The sequence below is a fragment of the Megalops cyprinoides genome, chromosome 19 (genome assembly GCF_013368585.1).
Source record: "Megalops cyprinoides isolate fMegCyp1 chromosome 19, fMegCyp1.pri, whole genome shotgun sequence".
NCBI lineage: Eukaryota > Metazoa > Chordata > Actinopteri > Elopiformes > Megalopidae > Megalops > Megalops cyprinoides.
The window spans coordinates 18,053,780-18,067,577 of NC_050601.1; the positions used below are offsets into that span (position 1 = coordinate 18,053,780).

The 13,798-nt window shown below is 42.1% G+C and overlaps 1 protein-coding gene across 1 annotated transcript; it reads left to right on the forward strand.

Moving 5' to 3' along the window:
* Nucleotides 1–384: 384 nt before the first annotated feature.
* LOC118793921 (all-trans-retinol 13,14-reductase-like) lies at nt 385–7,876 on the forward strand. The gene is made up of 11 exons (XM_036552005.1): nt 385–550; nt 1,807–1,989; nt 2,726–2,967; nt 3,411–3,606; nt 4,124–4,321; nt 4,466–4,585; nt 4,989–5,127; nt 5,512–5,621; nt 6,334–6,500; nt 7,250–7,409; nt 7,731–7,876. Exons 1-11 carry the CDS (start codon nt 385–387, stop codon nt 7,874–7,876), a joined length of 1,827 nt encoding a protein of 608 aa, XP_036407898.1.
* Nucleotides 7,877–13,798: the final 5,922 nt, after the last annotated feature.

Genomic DNA, 13,798 nt, shown 5'->3' on the forward strand with positions numbered 1-13,798 from the left:
AGCTTTAGTTGAAATGTAGCTTTTGTGTTCGAGAGAAGGTAACAAATGTGTCCCCATGATTCTGACAGCTGACTCCATTTCAAGGTCTTCTTAAAATGGCCTGATTGTTTAAACTCAGTAGGAGGAGGAGCTGAAGGGAAGGGCAGACTGGAAACCCACTGTAAAATCAGGCAGTGAGGGTATTTTCCCTGGTTTACATATTCTCCAGTGCCATCCCCTTCCAGTTTTCCTGCCCCCCACCCCACCCACTGCCAAATCTCTTCCTCATGACCAGGATGTTGCTATAAAAAGCACCTTATCGCTCCATCTCTGTCTCCTTCTCAGCTGTGCCGAACTCTCTCCCTGCCTCCACAGATTACCTGCATCAGTCAGAACTGTCGGAGGATGTGGCCACTGCTGGTGGGTGCTCTCACAGCCTTGGTTGTCCTGGCCATGGTCCTCTTTATCCAATACTGCAGCGCCAGACCCACCATCTTCTCCCTGGAGTCTGTGCGGCCGCCCGGCCCACTGGTGACGGACCAAAAGAAGCGAGATGAGGTGCTGAAGAGAGGTAAGATTTTTTTTGGAATGTAGTGAGAGTGCATTCTGAAACAAACTTCTCATAACTACTAGTTTATTCCCAACCCCATATCAGACGCCTGCTGCTCTCCATAGAACCTCTGCACCATTGGATCTTTGATCTTATAACGGGTATAATAATACAAAGGAGATCTTCCTAGCTACCATCGTTTTGAAGTGATATTAATTTTTTTTTTTTAATTAAAAGTGATTTAATAAGAGCTTTCTGAATCACTAACAAGGATCAGTCACTTGATTTAGTTTGTTGTATCTTAATGAATTGCGGGCCTCTGGTCAAATTAACCAAAACACATATTGTCTATAACTTGGACTTACAAATTCAAGTGCTACTTTTATCAGTATTCTTACCCAAAAGCTGTCATTAATTTCACTGATCGCCAAACTCATGTGGCTGTGCCAATATCGCTAAATAATAATGTGCATACCAAGTTTGGCCCTCAGAATTTAAAATATAAAGTGAATTGATGCTGTTTGGATAGCAGATGGATTGGATACAGGCCTTAGCTTGTCTTTCTCAGGATTTCACAAGCATGATAAACTGCAGACACTTCAGTGTTATATAAGCATGATAAAATGATATTGACATTCCTAAGGCTGTTGTGCCCTGTGCATTTTTTTTCTTGAACATCTTCTTAATTGATTAACTACCCACATATAATATGCCAACAGGAAATCCCCACTCTGATCATAATGAGTTCTACTGTAGTTTCTCAGTCACACAACAATTTTGATGTCATTTAAACCACACACCACACAAAGAGACATTTAAAGGAAAAGATGTATTTTTTTCATTATTATTTTCAACTCCTGTTCAGCCCTAGATGGCCAGTGTACTAGCTTCTTAGACTCCTCTTTTCATTTTCTCCCCTACATTTTGGAAATATCCCATATTTTTTCTTCTTGTATTTCCCAATAAGGCACTATAATAGCAAAAGATAGCTTTGGATTTAAATGAAGACAGAGGCTAAGTCACAGTCTCATATTTTTTTTACAGATTTTCAAAACTAAATTAATTTTTGTTTCATGTTTTGAAAACCGCATGCTTTTCGTATCTGTAAAATGCATTTGTGAATTTCGCTGTCATATTATATTGCACTGTAAGTTTTGACTGATCCACAGGGCATACTCTCATAATGTACCATACCCTCCCCAGCGCCTTGTTAATTGTTTGTCCTGCCTTGTGACAAAACAGTGGCAGCACTGTTATTCTCCTATTGCAATGGACAGGTTTCCGGGTGGACCGAGTGCCACAGAATCCGGACGCCATTGTTATTGGCAGCGGGATCGGTGGACTGACAGCGGCCGCGGTTCTGGCGAAATCGGGGAAACGGATCCTGGTGCTGGAGCAGCACGACCAGGCGGGTGGCTGTTGCCACACCTTTGAGAATCAGGGCTTTGAGTTTGATGTTGGTAAGAAACATGAGTTTGGGTGAGCTCATCGTCCCAGAACTGACTGCTGCAGATACCCAAGTCAGAAAGACATATATAGACAGCTTGCTTTGATCTTTTATTACCATAAATAATTTAAAGAGGATGGTAATTAATCCAAAAAAGGTATGTCGATTTTTATTAAGTACTCCACTATGCAGTCCAATAGGGAGTCTTAAAAAAGCTTATAGCTTATATCCACAAGGTCAGAGGAATGTGCAGAACAGCAGTCCCTTCAAGAGTCCTTTTGATTGACATTGATACTGTTATACTTAGGCCATCCATAAATGTCTTCCAGCTGGACATGTCCTGTGATTGTGATTTTAGAAGGAAAGACAGTACTTGTTACACCACATTTGCGTTTCTCAATAAACCATTAAATCATCTCACCCCACAACATTTGCTGCATGTTATGTGCATATCATCATGCTGTTGCAATATTGCAGACAATGTTAGGGGAATGTTACATTACATTATATTATTGTCATTTAGCAGATGCTCTTATCCAGAGCAACTTGAGTAGGTTACAATTTTAGCCATTTATACAGCTGGATATTTATTGAGGCAATTGTGAGTTAAGGACCTTGCTCAAGGTGGCAACAGCAGTGCTCTAATGAGGAATTGAACCACCACCCTTTCAGTTACTAGCCCTGCTCCTTACTACTACACCACATGTTATGGGAATGTTATTGGTCATCAGCTCAAAGCCTCTTTGCAGGGATTCACTACCTGGGCCAGCTGCATGAAAACAGCTTGCAGAGGGTAGCCCTAGACCAGATCACCGAGGGCCAGCTGGACTTTGTGGAGCTGGAGCAGCACTTTGACACTGTGATCATCGGGGATGGTGACGAGCGCAGGGACTATCACATCCACTCCGGCAAGACCGAGATGGCCGAGAGCCTCAGACGGCAATTCCCAGATGACACAGGGGCCGTGGACGAGTTCATGAGGCTCATGAAGGTAAGACACGTACATGCACTGCTGTCGTTTGACATGAGCCAGGAGTCACGTAGATGTCAATATCCTGGGTACCTGCATTACAGTTTATATCATTCCATTCATACAGCCGCACACTTACAGTTAAAGAGGTTAAAGAGTATGAGGTTAATTTGAAACTGTGATGTCTTTTTTCCTTTCCTTTACCGTAGGAGATGTCCACACTGTTCACAATGCTTACAAGCCAGGAGATACATAGATGTCAATTTCCTGACTACCTGCATGATAGTTTATATCATTCCATTCATACAGCTGAATTTACTTTACTGACACAATTCAGATGAAAGAATATTAGAAATTGTAATGTCTACTCTTCCTTTAACCCAGGAGATGTCTACACTTTCCACAGTGCACTGTGGAGTAAATTTGAAGTCCCTCTGTAGTTTCTTACCTCTCTGTGACCACAGGTTTCAGCTCGCCATACCCCCCTGCTGGCTGCTCTGAAGATGATGCCGCTGAGACTGTCCCGCTTCCTAATCCGCACTGGCGTCCTCGGCCGCATCTCACCCGTGTTCCGTCTGGCTTCCACCAGCCACTCTGGCATGATGGCCACCCTCACCCAGAACAAAGATCTCCACGCCCTGTCTGCCTACCTCTTCTATGGTCAGTGAGTCAGACTGCGGGTAACCGCAATGCATCTTCACAGTTAATGATGTCATGGCAGGCGATTGGGTAATTCTCCTGCAGGTTAGTCATAGGCACTGCTGGGTGTGGTCACTGATTTGGAAAGCAAAATGTGGATAGAAATGGTCTTAGCTGAAATATAGCAAGAATTGCGGTGAGTCATGTTTTAAACAATAATATAAACTGTAACTGCAGTTAATAGAATCCAAGAAAAATATTTGAAAATGTATCACATTTGATTTGCAAAATTTGCTTCCCACTACAAACATTGTTGTAATATGAATTTAGGTGTTATAGAAATGTTGCTTTACACTTCGCACTGTATGACCAAAATGAAACATTTCGCAGTGTTTCTGGAGGACTCCTGGATATCTTAGAAATAATGAGGGGTTAATGTAAGAGTTGGGGTTAAATGAGCACATTTTATTTTGCTAGGTGAATATGAGGACTCTGCCACTTGTGAAGTTCAGATTGTTGCCTGATTCTGGTCCTGCAGGAGTTCCCCCTAAAGACTCCAGTTTCCTCATAAATGCCTTGCTGCTGCACCACTACAAGCGAGGGGCCTACTACCCCCGAGGAGGGGCCAGCGAGTTCGCCTTTAATATCATTCCGGTCATCCAGAAGGCAGGGGGTGCTGTGCTTGTCAGAGCCCCTGTGCGGAAAATTCTTGTGAACCAGGAGGGTACAGCATATGGTGAGCTTCTATTTTTCAATCTCTCATCCTATACACATACACACACATAGCACAATCTCCTTGTAGTTTATGGCAAACTGAAGCCATAAAGTAAACATGGAACAGATAATGGCTTTGACCTTTGACTCTGTGATGCTTGCCCAGGTGTAACCATTAGGAAAGGCCAGGAGGATGTCAAGGTGCTGGCCCCAGTGGTCATCTCCAATGCTGGTGTGTTCAACACCTTTGAGAGGTTCCTGCCTCCAGAGATACAGGCCAAAGCAGGTGAGTATTGCCTTGGAATTGATTGTTTCCTCTGAAGCCTTCTGCCTAAGAGACAATAGAGACCTATGACAATGGAAACAGGTTAAGAATCAGTACAATATACTCTGTGGATTACATTTAACTTCTGCAAGGACTATTACCGAAGACAGGGCTGCAGGATACAATTTTCAAAGTGCATCATAATGCAAAAATTATCATCAAACTCTTGGTTCCAATAGTGAATATCTGGTAGAAACATGTTTTACAACTAAGGGTAACATATTTTAGCACTGGGGCAAAAAAGAATTTTAGAATAGAAGACTGCATAATGACACTATAAATGTATACTGTTGGATGGCAAAACTTGAGAACTGGTGTGAAGTTCTCGTATATAAAGTGGTTGTTTTGTTGTTTGTGTCCTCAGAAATCCAGTCTCAGCTCAGCATGGTTCAGCACGGCATGGGTTCCTTTCTGGTCTTTGTGGGTCTTGATGGCACAAAGGAAGAGCTGGGTATTGTCTCTACCAACTTCTGGATGTACAAACACAATGACTTAGACCAACTGTAAGTCATTTATCCCAAAGCCTACCCCTGTAGGACTTCACTGTCACTGTAATGCATGAATGAATGTGTTTATTCTTATTTAGAAAGCATGTGTAGTTTGTGAAGAAGTTCATTTCATGCATTGCACAACAACCAGAATTAATCAAGAGCTCATTTTGATCTGCAATCCCTTGGCAGGCTCTGATGAAATATTTTGTTGGCATGTTCACCAGTGCATGTTCCCCAACTTCAACAGCAGGGGGCAGTGTCTATTCTCACATGGCCAGCAGCTTTGCCCCCAGCCTGCTAGTTCTCCTCCCCCTGCTAATTTGAAACAGTTATGCACTTGTTCTGTTTGCCTTCATATGCAAATGAGCTGAAGTGGCATTGCTGTTCTGTTCCCAGGATGGAACAGTACAGTTCCCTGAGCCGGGAGGAAGTGGCCAAGAACATTCCAATGATGTTCATCACATTCCCCTCAGCTAAGGACCCCACTGCCAGCATCAGGCACCCAGGTAGCTCAGCGCAACAAGTGATTCTGTTGAACGCTTATGTGCTCCAAGTCTGCTGGAGCACTATTATAATGTCTGGGGCTGTCTTATTGTGTCAAAGAGAACTTTTCTCTATGCACATACCTCAACTGCACCTCAAGGTCTTGTCTCCTGACCTTATTACATTACATTATTGGTATTTAGCAGATGATCTTATGCAGTATGACTTACATAGGTTTAATTTTTTCACATTACCCATTTATCCAGCTGGATATTTATTGAGGCAATTGTGGGTTAAGTACCTTGCCCAAGGGTACAACTGCAGTGCCCCAGCGGGGAATCAAACCGGCAACTTTTCAGTTATGAGTCCTACTCCTTACTACTATGCTACACTGCCGCCCTATTCATTTATCCAAAGCGACTTCCAGCACAAAAATAACAGATGTTTACCCATTCAAGCTGAATGTGCAACCTGACTAGGCAAGAGAAGCCAAGTGTGCTACCATACATCACAGATCACAGAACCCAAAACACATTGCAATACTACATGTAAAATAAATCGTCCTTTCTTGTCCTTCCATTTAGTCTCTTTAATTTCTGTGAATGCTGTCACACTGAGTTGTGCTGGTCAGCACTGAAGCTCTGTCCTCATGCAGTTCTGATATCTATGTTTACGCGGTTTATGGGTTCACAGTGTGTGTGGCACTGCAGTGTTAGCACCGTCTTCTTCACCCAGGGAAGTCCTGCATGACCCTGCTGACCATGGCCAAGTATGAGTGGTTTGAGGAGTGGAAGGACACTAAGATTAACAGGAGAGGGACAGACTACAAGGACCTCAAGATGAGCATCGCTGGCGCACTGCTGGACTGGGCCTTGGTTATTTTCCCCCAGCTCCGAGACAAGGTAGCCTGAGAGTGGGACACAGCGGAGCACAGGCTGTTGTAGATGGTTGGTAGAGGGAGCCATTGAGTGGTTCAGAACAGTGTAAATCCATAAATTTTTATGAATTATTTAATCTTAAAATGATGCCCCTCAAAAGAAAATTGTCAAGCTTTGCAAAGTACAGTATGGACATGCCATTGCAAATGAATTGTATTTAATTACTTGGCATTACAACTACAAGGAACGCAATCACAGGGCAATCAGAATGAGAGAGATTGAAAACGACAGTGGTAGCTGAAATGAGTATGCAGTACAGAAATGAAACTACTTGATTTGCTCTCTTTGCTGCTATTAGTTGTGATGCCAAGAAATTGTAATTATATTTCATCCCTAAAGCTATTTCCTACAATCAGCAACTTTTTGTTCACATAGTGCCCTTCCTCTGGGCACTTCTTATAAATAAGGAGTAAGGTTTACTAACATTTTAAGTTTCAATTGCCATCGCAAGTCCTTATCTGTATATTGAATATGTTAAGTTAGACGAACTCCATCTAGTTTTACCTTTTAATTGACCATCAAATAAGCAAGAGCGGCCAACATTGTTCCAACATTGTTCCTGTTATAAGCCATAAAGCTTCAGGTCTTCCACAAGATTTTTGGTCAGCAGATCCTCCTTTAAGACAAGATATTCTGCTGTCTGCCTGTGATCAACTGCAGCTTGGATGATTTAGTAATGCTGGATGACCTGCTATGCCGTTGTGTCTGTATAGGTTGTGTTCATGGATGCAGCCACCCCTCTAACCAACATGCATTACCTGGGTGCCCCGCAAGGGGAGATGTATGGGGCCGAGCACAACCTGGGCCGCTTCAGCCTAGAGACTGTGGCCAGGATGCGGGCCCAGACACCAGTCAAGAACCTCTACCTCACAGGTGCTTTTCTGTGCAGCTGAGTTGTGAGAAGCAGTGTCAATATTGCATGAGATTACTTTATTGTCATTTCGCAGACAAATTGTTACATGTTTTCCATTTATACAGCTGGATATTTTAATGAGGCAATTGTGGGTTAAGTATCCAAGGGTACAGCAGCAGTGCCCCAGCGGGGAATAGAACAAAACAACCTTTTGGTTACAAGCCTTACTACTATGCTACACTCCCGGCCCACATATGGCAGGAATAATTCCATACACGTCTGAGGGAATCTGTACCTGTGGGGTTTTTCTGGCGTTTGTGAGCTATGTTGCTGTGTTGCAGGCCAGGACGTGTTCTGTAATGGGATGGCGGGGGCGCTGCATGGCGGGCTTCTGTGTGCCTCGGCAGTCCTGGACCGCACCGTCTACATCGACCTGCTGGCGCTGAAGAAGCAGCTGAAGTGGCGAAAGGCCCGGAAACAGGCCTGAGAGGGCCCTGCTCCAGCTATCCACACCCCCACAAACACAGTACTTTAAAGAGGTCCTCCTGCAGCAAACACAGCTTGCCCGAGAAGGGGCCTACCGCACACAATCCCGAAGGGGGGGGGGGGGGGGGGCCCAGTTTGCAAGCTTTCTGTTGTTGTTCAAGTGTCTTGACAAATTGGGGGTGGGAAGGAGGGGGGTGTAAGATAGACATGTTCTCACACTTCTTAATCTGAAGAATCAAGGAAGTGGTGAACCTCCAAAAATGAGATAAACTCTCCACCCGTCTATTGTTAGGCCTGATAGTTGTTGAGCAGCATCTATGTACTCTTTATCTTATCTTTTACGCTGAAATCATTTGTGAACCTTCCATCCAGACTGTCAAGGTCAACATCTCAACATATGATTTGGGCCCTGATTCAGGTCTTAATATAAAGTGCCTTAATACCTTAATACCATATTATAACAAAATAAATATTACAACAGTCTTACAGTTTCTAATTATGGCAAAGTAAAACAAAATCAACTACACAGGGTACACCACAACAAACAGTAAGCTTACTGTTAGTCTTAATGGTTTTTTTGTAATCTAAATTATGTCAGTAATAATGAACCAGGGTCCATATACGTTAAATGACATTCGTAATGTGAACTATTTCATTTCATTTCAGTTCATTTTTTATTTCAGAGAACAGCGCTAGATACTCCTTAAACCATTAATACTGTGCTAGATGACAGATCAGCTTGACAATTCATGAGATGTAATTCGTGTGGCAAGATTTTGCTTCTTCATACTTCATTATGGCTGAAACCCAGCTTTGCAGTGATTGCCCAAGCACAGGCTGTTTAAGGTGTGGATAGGTAATGAGTAACAGAGGCAGCTAGCAGTAAATCCTTTGTGGTACCGGTTCCAAAGATGGAAATCTCTGATTTCTTTTATAGTGCTGTATAGCACAGCAATATCATCCAGGGACTTTGGTCACTCCTGCTTGTAACCAAGAATTCACAGCGGAGTACAGTCAGGCAATTATGTCTAAGAAGCTAGCCAACATGTGGTGAAAGCTGCCTGATCACATGATATTTTATCATGAACGGTTTTCAGCGTTGTGGCATATATTTAACTCAATTGACAAAAACACCTATGAAAAAAATGTGGGCATAATGTGTTGTTGCCTCAGAAATCATGGTCCATCAGGATTAATGCACTAAGCATATTTTTTTTCAGATGGCCTTGTTTCATAAACAGGTTCAGCAGCATCCATAGGAAACTGTACAATGACTATAACACTATTTATGACACTTTACTGAACAATATATTTACACAACATACAAAAAATGGTACCTTGAGAACAGGTACTACAGCATATATTTCAGTCCCATAACTGCACCACCCATCCCCATCCCAAAAAATCCATTTAAGGTACAGAAAGTGCTTTGTCTTAAATGTGCAGCTGAAGAACCCACTACATATGATGCAAACAGACTTTTCTGTGCTTCCAGAGCCTCTTCAGTTTTTCATATTTTTACAACAGAAATCCGGTCCCTGCTCCTCACTGCACCTGTGCATTCAAAAATTTGTTGCGACATGTGCTTGAGTGTCATGGAATGGGACAGTGGGGGGTGGCAAGGGCGGCGGCGTGGGGGGTGAGGGTGCGGCGGGACTCAGTGTATATTCTGTGTAGGCAGGTGGAAGGCCTTCAGGTAGGGGGAAGAGGTGTGGCTTCATTTCAACCTGCGAGGAGGGTGGAGGAAAAACAATGAGCATCCTGTGTCTAACTTAGAGTTACCAGTCTTGTGACTTTCTGAAGAATTTACGACGTTGGTGCCATTATCATTGTGGCACTGCTTGACTTGCCAGCTCCGGTTCAGGAGGGCTATGATCCACTATATTATATGATCTCACTTTATGCCTCTCATGCTTTCAAAACAAGGATGGGCAGCTATATTGGTTCAGTTTAGACATTTGTTGAATTAGCAGTTAGCCTGGCATATAATGATATAAAAGCCTACAGACATTTCTGTTATCTAGAACAGTGTTTCTCAACCCTACTCCTCGAGGCCCACTGTCCTGCATATCTATCCTTGCTGCTTGATTGCATCAGGTGTGCTCAGCTAATCAAAAGTGCTACTGATGAGTTCAGTCAGGTAGGTAGAGCAGGGAAAGATGGAAAACGTGCGGAGCAGGGGGGGGCCAGGAGCAGGATTGAGAATCAGTGATCTAGAACCAGCAGGGGTAAGAAACCCTCTTATGTTAAGGTTTGTGGATATGAGATGATGAAACCTCAGCTGGAGGCATGAAGAACACTGTGAAAGAGATCACCTGTTAAGGACATTTGCTCAGCCAATAAATAACAATAATGTAGTAGGCACAGCAGTGCAGCATGATGGTTGATAAATTTGTACCCAGGGGGACTCTGCACCCTTAGGGTTAGACACTTGACCTGAAATGCTCCCAGAAAAATCTAAACATTTAATTGGGTCAAGTGTAAAAGTATTCATATACTGGTGGCTCAGGGTTCCATTAAACAGGTTTTTCAAATTAGACAGAAAGTCTTAGATTATAGCAAAAATCAGAGATCTGAACTCTCACGTGAACACCACTGAAATAGGGTTTGCAAGGCCACTCAGATCTGGTCCTGGCGCATCATGTTCCAGCAGGTTTTCCATCTCTCTAAACTACTCACACTCAAAGAACTAGGCAAGAGGTAGCTTTGATTAAGGCAATGATTTCCTAGTGCCTTGAAAGAAGGTTTCTAGACACTCTGGCTCTCCAAGACAGGGGGTGTTGTAAAGTATAAAGGCCTGTTGTAAAGTAATCTAAGCTGGTACCTCAGCATAAGGTGGGGGTAGCCCAAAGATTTCGGTCGTGCTGTAGCGGGGTGGACTGTCATCGGCCGGGATGGGAATGACAAAGACGGAGGGGCGGTCAGGGTGGTCAAGCTGCTCCTCCCTGGCATTGTGGCAGGCCTTGCAGAGGGAAGTGCAGCAGAGCACCGCGATGCCAAATGTCACAAACGGTATGATGATCCTGGACAGATTAACATGGAGCGAGTGAGGCACATGCTGATCACCAATTGGTCAGGATATGTCACATGGGATGCGTAGCCCAATCATTGTGTGTTAGAAGAAAAACATGTTTTCTCACAGAACTGAGATGGGAAACTAATTAGAGTTTAAATAACTATTATAGGTATTTGTATGAGGTGGTTTTGTGCTCATGTGGAGTGAAGGATCACTAGATTTCACAGGTTTGGAACCACACCTGAGCAATACTGGTATAACTACAGTGTGTATATGTCATGTGTAATGGAACACAGGGAGGCATGCTGGGAGAAGGCACTTACTGTAAAAATGGAAAAACGTCATTCACCATTTCAAGGATTGCAGCAGGAACCTGTGCAGAGAGGATAGGACATTTTGAGTTGTGCTGTGTATTTGAAGACAGGCTAGCTTTCATCTAGTCTTACCTCAAGGGCTTCAGAACAAATAATGACACTTCAAAGACCTGTGGCAAGTGATTCAAGTTACTTTGCCTGGTTGTGAAGTTGATATAAATCACTGTCTTAGATCTGAGGGCTGGACACAGGAACCAAGACAATTTGAGTACAGGAGTGACATTAGGACTGTGACCCCATTTGACAGTTCTGATGCATGGTGTGTTGTGTCTAAACACTGAATTGGAATGAGAACAAGACCATCCAAACACCAAACCCATTTTTTGACCAGTAAAATTTACACCACAAGAAAGCCAACAAGCAATCCAAGTTTTGAGACTCAATCACTGTTACCAAGCTCAGTGAAGTTATTGACCCAAATTTTAAGATGTTAGAGTAGTTCTACAGAAATGGCCTACATTTGAGTTGCTATTTTGGCAACTACTCAATCATTTATGAGTATCTTGTAACAATGTTGTTCAGTGACGTGCGGAAGTGTTGTTTATCTAGGGTTATAAATGATAGCCACATCTAGGTCAAAAAGTGTGAAAAAGCAACTTTGGAAGGGAATATCACCTTAGCTGGTTCAGGACTTCAGATCAGTATATTCACTGGATTGTATTAGTAATTACCAGGTTAAATGATTTTATTCAAAAAAGTATATGTTTACATTTTGCATTTCCAGTTACTTGGACATAAATTCAAATGTAGATTCACCAACAGGTTGAGGCCCACTGGTGCAAATATACAGTACTGTAAGTACAAAATCAAGCAGACGTTGTTACATATCTCAGAGATGTAAATATTTGGATTAATATTTCAACATTTAGATGGTTGGGATAAAACCAATTGATGATGTTAACAGGTTACATAGAAGACATGGGTATAATTCCAGTTCAGTTCTGTCAGTTCAAGAAATGAACTGAAATTTAATTAATTTATTAAAAAACCTTCACAGAAAATGCTAGACAATATTCGGTTTATGAATTGGATTTCAATCGATTAGCTGAATTGACTGAGCAACATGTTACAAGAGCACGAACAGCTAATGTGACACTTTGACTTTTTATTGGTGGCTATAAGGAAATCTGGATGCCATTTTCCTACAAATTATTTTTATTAGAAGCACAAATCAATACCACTCATGTATGAAGTTACTTTAGATCTCCTATCTTAGATTATTAATCTACAGTCATAGTGATAGTGGATCAGATACAGCAATCTGTGTCGACAGACATGGTCAGGCCGAATGACTACAGATTAATCAATTCACTACAAAATGTAAGGATATAAAGGTTTCATCACTGGCTTTCTACCAAGACAGGATTCCTATTCCTAATGGTGTTTTTTTTAACCCACAGGTTACTAGTCGATATTTATGGTTATGATTTCAATGAAAGAATTAAGCTCTTGTTAAATAGAAAGAAAAATATATATATATATCTCTCTGTTACCTGAATATCTGAACACTGTACATATCTGGAATCTATCTATAACTGAAATCTGTATATATCTGGTACAGAATTCTGCCAACACCAAAACAGTCAAATCATTTAAATGAAAACAGATTAGCTGACAGCAAGTATAAGCCATTAGACAAATGCTTGTGTTGGTGGCCATTGTTTAGGCCTGAAAGTAATACACTAGATGACAGATGATGTAAAATCTGGTATATTCACAAAATGTTGTAAAAAAAACAGTGAGATGTTCTCCAGATATGTGACTTGAGGTCTACGTGTCTGCAACAGCAGGGTTAATATTATAAAGCCAGTACATGGCTTGAAGCTGAGGGCTTGGTGTAGGACATCACGTGAACAGCGGACGACTTCCATGAAAATCAGCAAACAGCACAAGTCCCTTCACATTCATTACTCCTGTGAACACATACGTCTTCACAAATGCCTGCCATGGCTTCAACACAATTAAACAGACTGTTTGACAAACCTTTTCCATCAAATAGTTCTGCCCATACCCTGCTAAATGAATAAATGTAAATGTAAAATGTAAATACCCATCAGGATAACAACAGCAGTATACCCAAGAATCACTGAAAATGCTGCTGGGGAGACATGGTAAAACTGTAGAAAATGTGCACTCCTTACCTGAGCTACTCCAGAATAGCAGATGTGCCGGTGGAACTGCGACTTGCTTCGGCAGATACACCTCAACAAACACAATCCTCAAGGAAGTGTCCGAATATGCGTGCTAATGTGTCTTATCTACACTCAGGTGAAGGGTGTAATATAGGAGTGAAAGCAGGAATGGGAGGTTTTACAGCCACTTCAGGGTATTTAAAGACACAGCAGCTGCCATGTACACACAGGGATAACATGTTACTTTACACAAATCAAATTATTATATATATATATATATATATATATATATACATTCATTCCTAGAAATGTACTGTAGGCAGTGTATGGTAGCAAAAACTCCAGCCATTGCATAAATTGGGTTTTAGATTTTAAAAATGCAAAACACTTTGAAAGGAAAA

Coding starts and splice junctions, on each gene's coding strand:
- LOC118793921 (XM_036552005.1), top strand. CDS start 385: ATGTGGCCACTGCTGGTGGGTGCTCTCACAGCCTTGGTTGTCCTGGCC. Junction 2,968..3,410: donor AGTTCATGAGGCTCATGAAG/GTAAGACACGTA, acceptor CTGTGACCACAG/GTTTCAGCTCGCCATACCCC. Junction 7,410..7,730: donor CAAGAACCTCTACCTCACAG/GTGCTTTTCTGT, acceptor GCTGTGTTGCAG/GCCAGGACGTGTTCTGTAAT.